At 40.3% G+C, this 13,994-nt stretch overlaps 1 protein-coding gene across 1 annotated transcript in view; it reads right to left on the minus strand.

The window, feature by feature from the left end:
- Window positions 1-13,994, minus strand: part of COL4A4 (collagen type IV alpha 4 chain) — a 135,706-nt gene that overhangs the window by 81,315 nt on the left and 40,397 nt on the right. The window contains exons 5-9 of the mRNA XM_059928837.1: window positions 8,199-8,333; window positions 7,365-7,409; window positions 6,542-6,658; window positions 2,765-2,833; window positions 72-107 (exon numbers count right to left, since the gene is read on the minus strand). Coding sequence (XP_059784820.1) covers window positions 72-107; window positions 2,765-2,833; window positions 6,542-6,658; window positions 7,365-7,409; window positions 8,199-8,333 — 402 coding nt within the window. The remainder of the gene's footprint in view (window positions 1-71; window positions 108-2,764; window positions 2,834-6,541; window positions 6,659-7,364; window positions 7,410-8,198; window positions 8,334-13,994) is intronic.

Raw genomic sequence — 13,994 nt, forward strand, 5'->3', positions numbered from 1 at the left:
ATGCAAACTAGTGGAGACCATAGGCTATTTGAGGAGCAAACAGAAGCACACGGCCTGCCCAGGAGACTTACTGGTAAGCCGGGAGGTCCTGGGTCCCCTCTGTCACCCTGCAATAGTATCAGTACATTGCATTAGAAGAGCAACACCATTTCCCTAAAACACACAACATAAAAGTAAAAACACACACACAGGACTTATTTGGACTGTCTGTGCAGTTTGTTCAGTTTTTCAGTGTTGAACAGACAGCTGTGGAAGGGCTCTATGGAGGTGCTTTTCTGTCTCCATTCTTAAGCCCTGAATTCTACTTCTACTCAGCTGAAACCAGGGAAAGATTGCTGGAGTCAGGAGGACATGGAATCAAGATGAGCTTTCATCTCTCAGTTTAAAATGTTCTAAAGAAAAAAAAAAGCTCTAAATTCTCGATCCAGTGGTCCCATTTCATCAGTTTAACTGTCTGTCATCTGATTGGCAGACCTTTCCTCCCTTAATTAACACCTTGTTATCACCCCGGAGCAGATGTAAAGGGAATTCGTGTGGAAACCCTCTCTGCCTCCGGCCTCCATGCACATCTACCGCTTTGTGACTCTGCCCTGAGACTCTACTCACTTTAAAGGATCAAGGGGTGTATGTTCTCTTGAATACAGACTCTTTTTTTTTTTTTCAAAATGTAAAATATACCGCAAAATATACATATGATAAATTTTAACATTTTAACCTTTTTTAAGTGTACGGTTCGGTGGCATTAAATACATTCATCATGTTGTGCAAGCATGTTGTGCTTCCATTGTCCAAACTTTTTCATTTCCTCATGGAAACCCTGTATCCATTAAATACTAGCCCCTCATCCCCCCTTCCCCAGCCCCTGGCAAGCACCATCTACTTTCTGTCTCTATGAATGTGACTACCCTAGGGACCTCATCTAAGTGGAATCACACATTTTTTGTCCCTTTGTGACCAGCTTATTACACTCAGCATAATGACCTCAGGGTTCAACCATGTTGTAGCATGCTTTAGAATTCCCTGACTTTTTAAGGCTGAATAATATTGTGTTGTACGTGTGTATGTACTACACTCTGTTCATCCATTCATCAGTAGGTAGACACTTGGGTTGCTTCTACCTTTTGGCTATTGTGAATATGCTGCTATGAATATGGGTGTACAAATATCTGTTTGAGTCCCTGCCTTCATTTTTGGGAGAACATATCTAGAAGTAGAATAGCTGGGTCATAGGGTAATTACACGTTTAAGTTTTTGAGCAATCACCCTACCATTTTCCACAGCAGCTACACCATTTTACATTCCCACCAGCAATGCACAAGGGTTCCAACTCTTCCACATAATTACTAACACGTTATTTTGTTTTTCTTTTTCTTTTTTTAATAATAATCATCCAAATGGGTATGAAGTGGATATAGGCTCTTAAAACCATTGTTTCTCCAAGGCTACTAATCTGCATGCCACTTTTATTAGGGATCCTCTGTTTCTCTTTAAGATGAGGAATTGTCTATATTCATCTCCCTTTCTGTCTCGCTTGTTCTTTCTTGCACAATTACCAAAGAATACTCACCATAACTAAGATTGTACTGTACATTATATTTTACAGTACACTGCAGTATAAATTATTATAACAGATCATCAGCACTGAGAGGAAGGCAGGGTAGATATTAATTTTCTTTCACAAATAAGGAAAATGAGGCTCAGAGAGGTTAAGGGGGTTGCTTAAAGTCACAGTAGTAGGTAAGGGTCAGTTCACTCCTTCCAATACATCATACTGGTTCCTAGAATGACCCTATTTTTGATGCTAAGTTTATGAATGTATCATTTAAGCTATAAATAGAAGCACAGTGCTTCCTGTCTAACAAGTAAGAATAGGCACAGAGGCTCTAAACAAATACTGTAAGCTCACTTAAGGGATCACCACGCAGGTGTGCCCACTCCAGGTGGCACAGAACTTGGAATCTGATACAGGCAATCTAGGACTACTTTTATCTAGTTATTGCAGAATATCTTTCCTTAAGAGAAATGACCATGTCTTGAAAATGTACTGTATCTCTCCTCTTGAGCTTATCATATCTAGCGATCTTCTGCTTATCCATGGCTACTCAGATTAGAGAGATGCGGTGGTCATTCAAGAGTTTATTTCTGAATATTTGTACATCATTCTCTGTGAAAAACACAAAAGCATTTCATTTGCTAAGGATAGTGCTCTCAGGTTTCTACAATTTTCAAGTTCAATAGTGGTGACTTCTATCATCATGAATGGTAAGTATTAATATCACAATATTTTAACTACAAAGTAATTAATGATTCTCAGCTGGAAGTGATTTTTCCCCCAGGAGACATATGGTAATGTCTGGAGATATTGTTTGGGTGTGTGCATGGGCGGTCAGGGGTGTGTTACTGGCATCTAATGGGTAGACGCCAGGGAAACTGTTCAACATCCTACAGTACACAGGTCAGCCTCCATGACAAATGATTAACTGGCCCAAAATGTCAACAGTGCCGAGGCTGAGAAACCCTGAAGTAAATGTATTCATTGCAACTCTGAGAGAATCATAGGGAGGGAGGGGAATTTTGCAGCCAGACAAGCTAAAGCCAAGTGCCTTCACACAAGAAGTATGCGCCGTCCCTGAGGGTCAGGGTAATGCTCAAAACCAGTGTCCTCAGAGACATTTTAAAGGAAATCTCAGTCCATGTGTTTTCTGCATGGATTTACTTATATAGAAAAACATTGTTTTAAACCCACCCTGATTGTAAAGCTTACCTGAATACCTTTAATGACACCTAAAATGAACACTGAATTTCCTTTTTCTCCTTTTTTCCCAAGAAGGCCCTGAAAATAAAATATTCACTTTAAGAGAGGAAAAGAGCATATTACTATTTCTGTATTTTCTTTTGCAAATGAAATATTACTCACCAATAAAATTACCATTATAATCATATTTCACTAGTGGAGATTTCTTTATTTTCATTATTATTACCATCCTAAGGTTGTCATATATACTTATTTAATATTTGGTTAAGATCTATTGAGGAATCTCCTAAGACAGAATATCTACTAATATATTTATAAATATATTACAAATATTTATATATATTATAAATATGTAATATATTTATATAGGTTATATACAATACTAATACATTTATAGCTGTTTACTAATTATTCAGCAGGAAAATTGCACTTTTCTTCACAACATAATGCACATAATACTTGTATTATACTTATAAGTAAACAATTTTGCACTTGTCAGTTAATAATTTATGCCCTAGAAATAGCAAAAAAATTATTTTATCCATTTAAGTATTTGTATTCAAAACAGAGCCTAGTTATCTGTTGTAAGATTAACTTTAAAAAAAAAAACATGTTCCTTTTAGAAGGTTTTTATACATAGCTGCAAGCTTGTTTACTTAGAGTAATTTTTAAAAGTGAATGAAATACCCCGATGTACTTTCTCCCCAAAGTTTTCCTACTTAATATCTTAATATCCTACTTAATATCTTAATACACCTTAACTTGGTTACCACATGAAAATTCTACCATCTTCATGTATCAAGTTCCTGTGAAGGACATGCAGATTTCAAAGTTAATCCCTCTCAGGAGGGTGCTTGACTTCGCTTCCAATGGGAGATACTAAACAGTTTTGTGGTAAATTACATCAACGCTTTCCTTGAGAAATCAGATTTGCCTACACAAGCAATTGTTGCTTCACACAGTCCCAATACGTGTGAGTTTCAGTTCCACAAATAAGTTACATCACACCAGTCCTCCAACCAACTGGTTCAAATTTCAGTTAGCACTGTGTATTAATTAACTGAGTCACTGCATAAAGTACAAACATCACTGCTGGCTCATTGGTCCGCAAATCACTACATAAGTAACATGTGAATCATGATCACCAGCTGAGCATATCACTCCTTTCAAAGTCTATCAGTGACTGGTCACTAACAGCTGTTAGTTCACACACAGACAACAAAGTATGTAGCTGTGTTGCCCCTTGTCTCCCAGTGATAAACCCAAAGGACATTTCATAAAAACAAATCATTGAAAGAGAGGATTGCCAAGAAAGATGAAAATGAAGTGAGGAAATGAAAAATGCTAACAGTGGAGGTGAAATTCAGATAGAATGTAAGTGGAATTAGGGAAGGAATATATATTGTGGGAATGTTGTCACTGCTGTCATTCAAGCCAGAGGGACTTAGGAAGGCAAACTTATCAACATAAAAGAGGCAAGTGGTTGTGACCAAAAGGATGAAGATGTGCCAGAGGGAGTGACACAGGCAGAAGAATTTCACGTTAAAGAAACTCTCAGAGATATTTCACTGGAAGCTGGTCCAAGCTTAGAGAAGAGTATGACATTCACCAAAGCATAGAAAACACAGTCACTTCATGTCCTAAGTTATGGGACCAGAAGACAGCAAGCACAGTTCAAACTGCCTTGGTAAGTTTTTACAAAAGAAAGAAACCCCTTTAATTTTCAATGTTTCTAATGCTTTAGATTACAATGTACTAAATAAATATTAGTTTAAAATTTTTTCTCTATAAATTTATGATGTTTTAACAAAATATCTTAAAGGTCATGGAACGATAGTAATTTTCCCATTGGATGTAAAGGCTGCTTTGTGTGCCTTCAGATTGCATGCCATTCTTAACATCTCACACTGTGTGCAAAGTGAGCACCGCCCATATAAGAAACGGGTCAAGGGAAAGAAAATTGTTTTGCAAAGAGATCATTATGACAAACTTCAGTACTGTGGTCAGTACTACATGCTGTGTTCAAGCTAAAATCGAGAACCCAGCTCTCCTGAATGTTCATGGATGCGCAGTAGAAAGAGGCATGATCCAATTTGAAGATCTTAAGAGACGTGCATTCACCAGACTGCACCTGAGCCCCCAAGGGGGCTGAGTTTGAAAATAAAGAGTGGCTGAGGAGCTTAACAATGGGAGTTGGTTGTTACTTGGTACCACAAGAAAAACGTGAATATGGAAATTCCTTTTTGAGTTTTGTGTTCAGATCAATCGCTTCTACTACGATCTGGAACAAAAGGAAAACTCACAGAAGAAAGCAAGATGACTGTGGTGGTGATGAGGAAACCTTTTAGAAGGAATCTCAGGAAATGATAATTAAAGAAATGGAAAGGCTGAAAAACAGTCACAGAAAATCAGCTTTGAAAGAGTAAATTATCTCTAGTCTTTATTTAAGTGAGAAAAAAGGAAAAGAAAGAGAGAGAAAGGGGATATAAGTGGTAGAGGAAAGGGTAGTTCTTGCTGAAGTTATGTTTAAATAAAAGTCCAAATTTTTGAAGGAAAAATAAAAAACTAAGAGCTGTAAAGTTATCTTAAGTGTTGGATATTGTCAGCTGTTTCTGGACCTCCATTCCAAATCTCTTCCATTTATCTTCTTGCATTACAGGAGCTAGAAAGCTAAAAACTACATTTCCCAGACTGCTTTGCAGCTGCGTGTGAAGTAGGTTCCACCTGGGAGATGTACTTATGAGATCTGGGAGGCAGAATTGAGGAAGACATCCTCTTCGGGTACTGCTGATGCTGCCAAGCAGGAAGTTAGAAACTTGAGTGTTTGCTGGTGTCTCGACCTTCAGAAGAGCGGCCAGTGGTTGAGGTGCAAGAGACGCTTCTGACTTCTGAATCTCAGCTAAGTCATGTGAGCCCTTGAAATCAGTAGTCCCATAGTGACCCTGGAGTTTCAATCCTCCAACCATTATAATAAGTGCCAAATTCCTGGTATTAAATTCCTCTCGGCTTGAAATACCTAGAGGGGTTTATGTATCTGCAGTGAACCCTGAATGATAAACAACCTAAGATTTGCTAAGTGGCCTCCCTTCCCCTATTATCCATTCTCTGTATGGCCGCCAGGAGCATCGTGATAGAACATCAGTCAGATCATATTTCTTCCTTCCTTAAAACCATCCAGGGCTTCCCTGGTGGTGCAGTGGTTAAGAATCTGCCTGACGATGCAAGGGACACGGGTTCGATCCCTGGTCCGGGAAGATCCCACATGCCGCAGAGCAACTAAGCCCATGCCACAGCTACTGAACCTGTGCTCTAGAGTCCGTGAGCCACAACTACTGAGCCTGCGTGCCACAACTACTGAAGCCCATGCGCCTAGAGCCCGTGCTCAGCAACAAAAGAAGCCACCGCAATGAGGAGCTCATGCACCACAAGGAAGAGTAGCCCCCGCTCACCGCAACTAGAGAAAGCCCGCGTGAAACAACGGAGACCCAACACAGCCAAAAATGAAAATAAATAAAATAAATAAATTTATAAAAAAAAAAAAAACAAACCATCCAGTGCATTCCCATGGCATGGAAAAGAAAACCCAGCTTCCTTCCATAGTCTACAAGGCCCCGTGTCTTCTAAATCCTGCCCAACTCTCTGTCCTCATCCTCCGGTCACCCGCATTTGTTCACCAGGCTCCCAGTACACTTGTAATAGCTCTGTTTCTTGAACACATCCAGCCTGTTCCCACTGGAGGGCCTTTTCACTTAAGATTCCCACTAGGATGAACTGTGGCTGTCTTACTGGGGAGCCTTGTGAGCCAAGAGCTCCTCTTTCTCCTGGAAACCCTGGAGCACCTCTTGAGCCATTGTAGCCATCTATGCCAGATTTGCCTCTGGATCCAGGAGGCCCTGGGTGCCCCTACAAGAAACAAAATTATAGGTGAAGCATTTTTGCAAGAATACCATAACAAAAAGCTTCTGCAATATGGGTCCCCAAATTATGGCAACTGTGACTCACATGTCGTTCAGTTTTGTGAAACTTCCTTCCCCACCCGCAAGAACTATGTAGCATAGTAAAAATAAATAAATCTATTTTCATATACCCCAATTTAAATTAATTTAGTCTGGAGTATTTTCAGAAATTAGGGAGGAAATCTTCCTTGAAATCCTTAGAAAGACTCTAATGAATTATAAACCCTGCCAAATACCTTTTCCTTCTTTCCTCTAGTTTTCGTATCAGCAATGAGAGGTTTAAGCCCACTCCCACCATTAGGACTCACCAGCAAATACAAACTTTTGTGATGAGTATAAATTTATTTCCAGAACATTGTACTTGACCTGACAAGTATACGAGCTCATATTTTGGAATGCTTTTTTCCAATCTTTTTGAAAACCTTGTTCTTCAAGTAAAATGTTTTGGTCTCAGAGTTATTACACGAAATTGAAATGCAAGCACTCTTCCATTTACTAAAATAAGAAAATAAAGAAGAGTCTACCATATATATTATATATAATATATATCATATAAATATATTTTATATATATACAGAACATGTGATTTTAAGGGCTTTGATGAGTGTCTCTCCCTTCTTTAAAAAAAATGGAGAAAATTTAAGGATACTTACAGGTATCCCATCCAAACCTGGGAATCCAGGAACACCGGTTGGACCCTAAAATCCCAGAAAATAAAACAAAGATATAAAAGCTACAAAATTATTAGATTAACAGGTTAGTTTACTTAAAAACATTAATAATTAATAACTTGTTTTAAGAAAAAAACCTTATCAGTCATTGTCATCTATCTTTATATTAAGGAGCTCAAATGCCAACATTTGGAAATCAACCATTTGTGCTTTTCTTTTTGTACTTAGGAAGCCAACATTGGCAATATTAGTTCAAAGAATACATTCAATACCCTATAACCGGAAATTCAACTTCTCAGACTCTATTTATCCTAGAGAAACAAACTCTTAAATGTAAACACAGGTAATTTACAGGACTGTTTTTGCACACTTGCACTACACGAAGTTAGACTAGGATCTCAAATTCTCATCAACAGGGAATAAACTATAGTTTTATCCATATTATGGCATATCATAGAGTGTTTTTAAAGGAGTAAATTCAATCTACATAAACTGATACGGAATGATCTCCAAGCCATATGGTTGAGTAAAAAAAATGGCTCTGCATGATACATATAGTATCAGTTAGGTTTTTTTAAAAAGCCATAAAGAAAACCACTCCTCACTGGGTAAACTCATGTATTTACGTGCCTAGAAAAGGTCCAGAAAGGCATGCTCCTCTGGAAAGGGGTTAGGAATGAGGATTGAATATTGAAGAGGAGTTTAGACCTGATTTTTCTAAGGTTCAAATAGGTACTACTCGTGATTATTAAAAAATCTGGCATAGCAATTCTGATGAGTGTTTAATATCAATCTTTCACTTACGAAGAGGCTTACCTTATCACCCTTGTCACCTGCTGCTCCAGGAAGGCCACTGTCACCTCTCATCCCTTTCTCTCCTGGAATTCCAATGGGTCCTGGTGGCCCCAGGGGTCCAATACGACCCTGTGGCCCTGGTGGTCCTGGCTGACCCTAAGAAGCAAGATTAAAAAGGCGGGGGGATGGATGATTCTTAGGTAATGTTTTCTAACAAAAAAATATGGTGACTTGGGTTTACAGAAAACTAGAAAATTAAAGATGGAGCAAACTCTAATAATAGAAGCACGAATGATCAATTAATTATAAAAAAAGAAAATGTTGCCTTTTTCAATCTGAATCAAAGCTGTACAATAAATTTGAATTACTGCATGTACACACACATCTATAAACTAATTATAGTTCTCTTACTATTTTCATTCTGTCATTGAAATTTATAAATCTTGAGCTGTTTAGTGAAGTAAGTAATTTTTAAAAGTCAAAGTCTCATTAACATTATGTAAGTGACACAAGTTAAGAGTGAGGAAAAACTGCCAGATCTTTTATTTACTTCAAATGGCTCATAATTTGTCTGCCCTTTTAGGGGGGAAACATTTCTTTTTTAGCTGCTTTTATCTAATTTATTATCCGTAATTTGGAATCAGGCTCTCCATGTCACATTATTTTTATGCAATCCAACTTTCTTTCCATGAATGAAAACATCACCTTTTATTTTAGGCAAAGAAGTTTCAGGAACTCAGTTCTCCCCCTAAACCCACAGTGGGAACATCTCTGGGACAAAGATGAGGAACTCCTTGCTCCCTTTAAGCCTGTTCTCCGTTGCATTTAGATGCACTGATGCAGTGAATGAATGTTCAGTTATGACAGGGAGTCTCACAGCTCCTTCTAGGAGTAGGAAGGTTGGTATGTCTCAGCATCCGTTTCTCTAACTTCCGGATGATCATATCTAGCTGCCTCTTTGACATTGCCTTGAATGCAATGGTACCCTCATCTTAAAAAAATCCAAAATGGAACTTTTGATTTTACCCCCAAATTTGATTCTCCATCCACTGTCCCTATCTACCCAGAATCCAGCCCCAGAATCCTGGGATTCACCCTGGATATTCCTCTTTCTGCCACACCTACATTTAACCCATGATCAATTCCTAGCATTTCACTTCCGAAATGGGTCTGAAACTCACCCACCTCACTGTCTGCCTTGCTGTGACCCTGCAGGTCCGCATCAGTGAGACCAGTGTTCCAGGCTCCCACATGGCTTTCCAGCTCCCTCCAACCCTCCTCCCTGCCTCTCTTCAAGTGACATTAAAACAGAAATCAGATCACGGCATGGCCCTGCTTTTTAAACTTCCCTTGTCTTCCCACTACATGTAGAATAAACCTCGGGCTCCTCACCTTCCAGGCCTTAGAGGGTGTGGCCCCAGATTCCCTTGCACCCCATGCTGTGCCCGCCCCCCACTCACTAAGTCCCGGCCACGCTGCTCTTTTCTGTCTTCGGGCCTCGGTGCGAGCATTCTCTCCGGGTGGCTCTTTCTCTAGATCTGCACATAACGTGGATCTCTCCTAAACGGCCACCAGTGAAGTAGGATCTGCAGTTCATCCTCACCCCCGTCAGTCTCCATCAGGGTATCCTGTGCACTTCCTTCTTAGCATCTTAGCGTTTCACATTTTTTAAATTATGTATTTGCCCATCAGTTTGTTGTCTGCTCTCCGACTAGACACTAGCACCATGAGGGCAGGGGTATCTGCTCACCAGTTAAGTCTTCCATCTACCATCTACCGTGGCCTCTGGCTCAGGAATGAATGAACGAATGAGGGGCAGATGTGGCAGAGACTATTCTCACAGGCTTAGTGGTCCAGCCTGACCATCGATCCCCTCCAGACACCCTCTACAAGGGCCCTGCATGATTGGGAAAGTGGTTTTTGAATGTCGCAAAAAGCTATTCTACCAAATGTAATCTTTATGACATACAGATTGATTTTACACATTCAAACTTGTTTACTTTTTATGAAATAATCAACTCATGGGAACAATGAGGCTCTTCAAATGAACTTCAGAATCTAAACTCAGGGTTTCTAAATGATACTTCTAGCCTCAGCATTCAATCTCTGTCTATAATTTGCTGTGAGCAGAAAGTATCTTAGATTCATATGTTTTTTAAAATAACTCGCTTTGCATTCTTAAGGTAATACCCTTAGATTAGGTAAAGAGAAGCTTTATAATGAGATGTTTATAACAAGGCTTTCGCCGATGCAGGGTGACTTGGTCACATGACACCATGCCCTGTGGTGGCTAATGCATCCAGCTGTGTTGTCTAACACATTTCAGAACCCATGCTTTATTTCACTACAGTTTGAAAACACTCTGTATTCATCTGAAGTCAGGCTGTCACCTGCAATTTTTTAATGCTTTTTAAAAATTTTCCAAAGATTTAAGAAAAAAATCATTTAATATCCCTTTTCCCGACCCAAACAACATGGGTAACTGCATTCAAAGAGCAAGTAAGTCTTGATATGTGGAGACAAAAGCTGAGTGGATTTCAGGAGATATCTGCTTAGAACTTTTAAACCTCTGGGCAATTTCTACCTTAGTGCTCAACTCTAAGAGTGCACGGGACCCTATATAAGAATGTAGGGCGATCCTTTGGGTGTATGGGGCCCAGGGAAAAATACGTTTTGGAGAGTCCCACCTACATAAAAATTTGAGTCACCTGAAATCAGTGTATCAGTGTCATTCTGGTGACCCAATCTCAGGAACTCCATGAACGAAGAACAAACTCCCACAAGCGGGCAAGTGAGACTGTACTATTAGGCGGCCACTCTCTTGATACCAGGGCCCAGCCATGGGGCCCCAGCCCAGCCCAAGAGCATGAACGCCAGAGCTCCGCATGTGGTCAACTCCCACTGGATAAAGGGTCAGAGGGCATCCAGCTGAAACTACTTTTAAGCCCAAGATGGCGCCACTGCTGCCTGGGTGTCACTTCAGCAAACCTATGTAACTTCTGTGCCCCTGTAAATGCTCCTCATGACCAGAAATGGAATCTATCCAGTCAGCTGATTGCCAGACGCCGAGCCAACTTTGGGCTCTACGCGTACTTCCTTGTTCCTTATTCATTTCTATTTTTCTCTTCCTTGTTCCTTATTCTTTACCCTATAAAGGCTTCTTGACTTCTCCCCATTTTGCAGTTCTCCGGACCCTCGGGAACAGAGGCTGCCCACTTCGTGAGGTGTTAAATAAAATTTGTTTGTATCACCTAAACTGTCTTGAGTTTTAACAACCTTGAAGGGAAGAAACAGATGCTGGGACCCATCGGTCCTGGTCCCCGGTTGGGGTGCCCCCTTGGACAGTGCTGCTGGCCTCGGTCAGGCCCAGACACAGGAGGGAGGCGGGCGGGGCCCTGCCTGAGGCAGGGCCTGGGGTCAGGAGCCCTACTTGTCCGGGTCTAAGGACAATAATGCAAGAATATTCACCACATCATCTTTGGTAATATCAAGAAAAACTGGAAATCCCATAAAAATCCCAAATGAGACTGACTGAATAAATTATGGTATCTTCATACAATGAAATACCGCACAGGCTGTCTTAGTCTGGGTGCCCCAGAAGCAAATGTAGGACAAGGCATCAATGCAAACGGTTTATTTGAGAATAAAGGAGACATGGTGAGAAGGAGACGGGGTGAAGGAGCAGGGATGTGACACAGAGAAGGAAAGGCAGCCCATAAGGCTGTGGTATCAAGCCAGTTACCACCGTGGGTCACTGGAGCTTAACCCAGAGCGGAAACTCTGGGTGTCAAGGTAGAATACACACCTCAGAGCTATCCGGCCCGGGGTGAGGGAGTTAGGGTGTTTACCTCACTGAGGGAGGGCCACTGATGGTGGGTGGGAAGTGTCTGCTCCTGGGGCTTTGAGAAAGCCCACAGACAAAGAGATGAAGAGACTGGCAGCTGGAGACCCCCCCCTTAACTTCCCCCCCAAAACAGGAGCACTGATGTAACAGGCCTCAGGGAAATGCACAGGGCCCAGACACTAAAGGACGAAGTAGGTCTCTCTGGATGGATATAGAACAGCCTTGTGATGCTCATGAAGAAGAAACAGAGTGACTGAGTTCCAGGCTCTGCAGTCAGCGCCTGTGTGTGAAGCCCAGGCCCACACTTACTAGCTGTGTGACCTTGGGCATGTTTCTTAACCCCTCTGTTCCTCAGCTTCTTTATCTGTCAGTGGCTTGTGGACATAAAAAGAACAATGCATGTAAAGTGTTTAGCATAGTGCCTGCACAGTAATGCTAGCTATTGTTATTATACATGATTGTTATTATAAATAGTTCATTGTTAAGTGGGAAAAAAAAGCCATGCATCATATGATCCCACCGGTAGAGAAACAAAGGGACATACATTTTCTTAAAATATATGTTTATAAACGAACATTTCTAGAAGGATATACAAGAAATGGCACATTACCACATCTCAAGAGTGAGAAATGCAAACCAGGGCAATGATAAAGTCTGTTTTGTGAGCGTCTTACCATCAGCAAATGTGACTTTTATAATAAAGATTAATTACGATTTCTTTCATCAAGTCATTGACCTTACTAACATTACTGACAAACTTTAACATCTGCCTAAATTTTATAAATCAAAATCATACTTTGTACTTTCTCTTCTCTTCATGCTTTTTCATCATTATAATAGCTACTATTTCTTGAGTATCCATAAAAATACTAAAAGCTCAGCATTTTCAAGGAAGCTTAAATGTATAAATATGTGCTACAGAAAAGACAACAATAATATATAAAATCTAATTCTATGGGCACAAACCATTTGGGGGCACTTTGAGGGCATATTACTTTTCTCTAGGTATTATACAATTTTTAAACTACAATCTAGAAGTAAGAATAAATAATGAACTCAGCTGACCTTTTCTACCTGTTTTAATTAATTTTACTTGGTTTAGATTAATTACCATAAGTTAAAAGCTCCCATTTTTCCTAAATTAAAAGCTCAGGAAATAACTGCTTTTTCATTAAGTTTGGAAATTATCTTTGTGTCTTACACATAATTTACACAAAACTCCTAAATTATCTTTTGTGAATGCTGTACTTCACAATAACGTATTATTTAAAGACAACAAAATGCATGTTTGAACATAAAGGGTAACAGAGAGGACAGCCAATTCACTGGCTATAATTCTCTTTAATGTATTTCATTTTAGACACGCGATGCCGGATCCAGGGAGCTAATGGAACTTTGGGGAGAAAACAAAAAGGAGTGGAAATATTCAGCACAGTGGCAAGAATGATAAAACTCCATTCAACATAGAAATGTGTCCTGGTTTGAGAAAGTGCCATCTAAAACACTCACAAACAGAAGTACAACGAGGGATGGTAATTTGCATTATTAAATTCTTCCTCCCTCTCTTCCCCCTCCTCCCCCAGCCCTGATCAGTCACACTGACATGCTTGCCGTTTCTCAACAAGCTCTGTTCTTTCACAGACTTCGGTGTCCTGTCCCTGAAGTGTCCCTCCCATGCCCTCCATGTCATCTCTCAATCCCACCCCCTCCGGAAAGACTCCGCTGATCTCCTGCCCTGGCCCCAAACCCTTCAGAATTAGATGCCTCTCCAAGCCGCCTCTACAATAACACTTCTCACTGGCTCCTGTGATCACCTTTTTGTCTGTAAGTTCCCAGGCCTACATCCACCGGACCGTGAGCTCCTGGAAGACAGAGTCTAGGTGCCCAAGGCCACGATGTTAAGACAGGCAGAGAACAATAAATACTTAATAAAATAATGCGGTCAGACCCACCCGCCCAATCCAAAGAAGACT

Source organism: Balaenoptera ricei, chromosome 7 (assembly GCF_028023285.1).
Source record: "Balaenoptera ricei isolate mBalRic1 chromosome 7, mBalRic1.hap2, whole genome shotgun sequence".
Taxonomy (NCBI): Eukaryota; Metazoa; Chordata; class Mammalia; order Artiodactyla; family Balaenopteridae; genus Balaenoptera; species Balaenoptera ricei.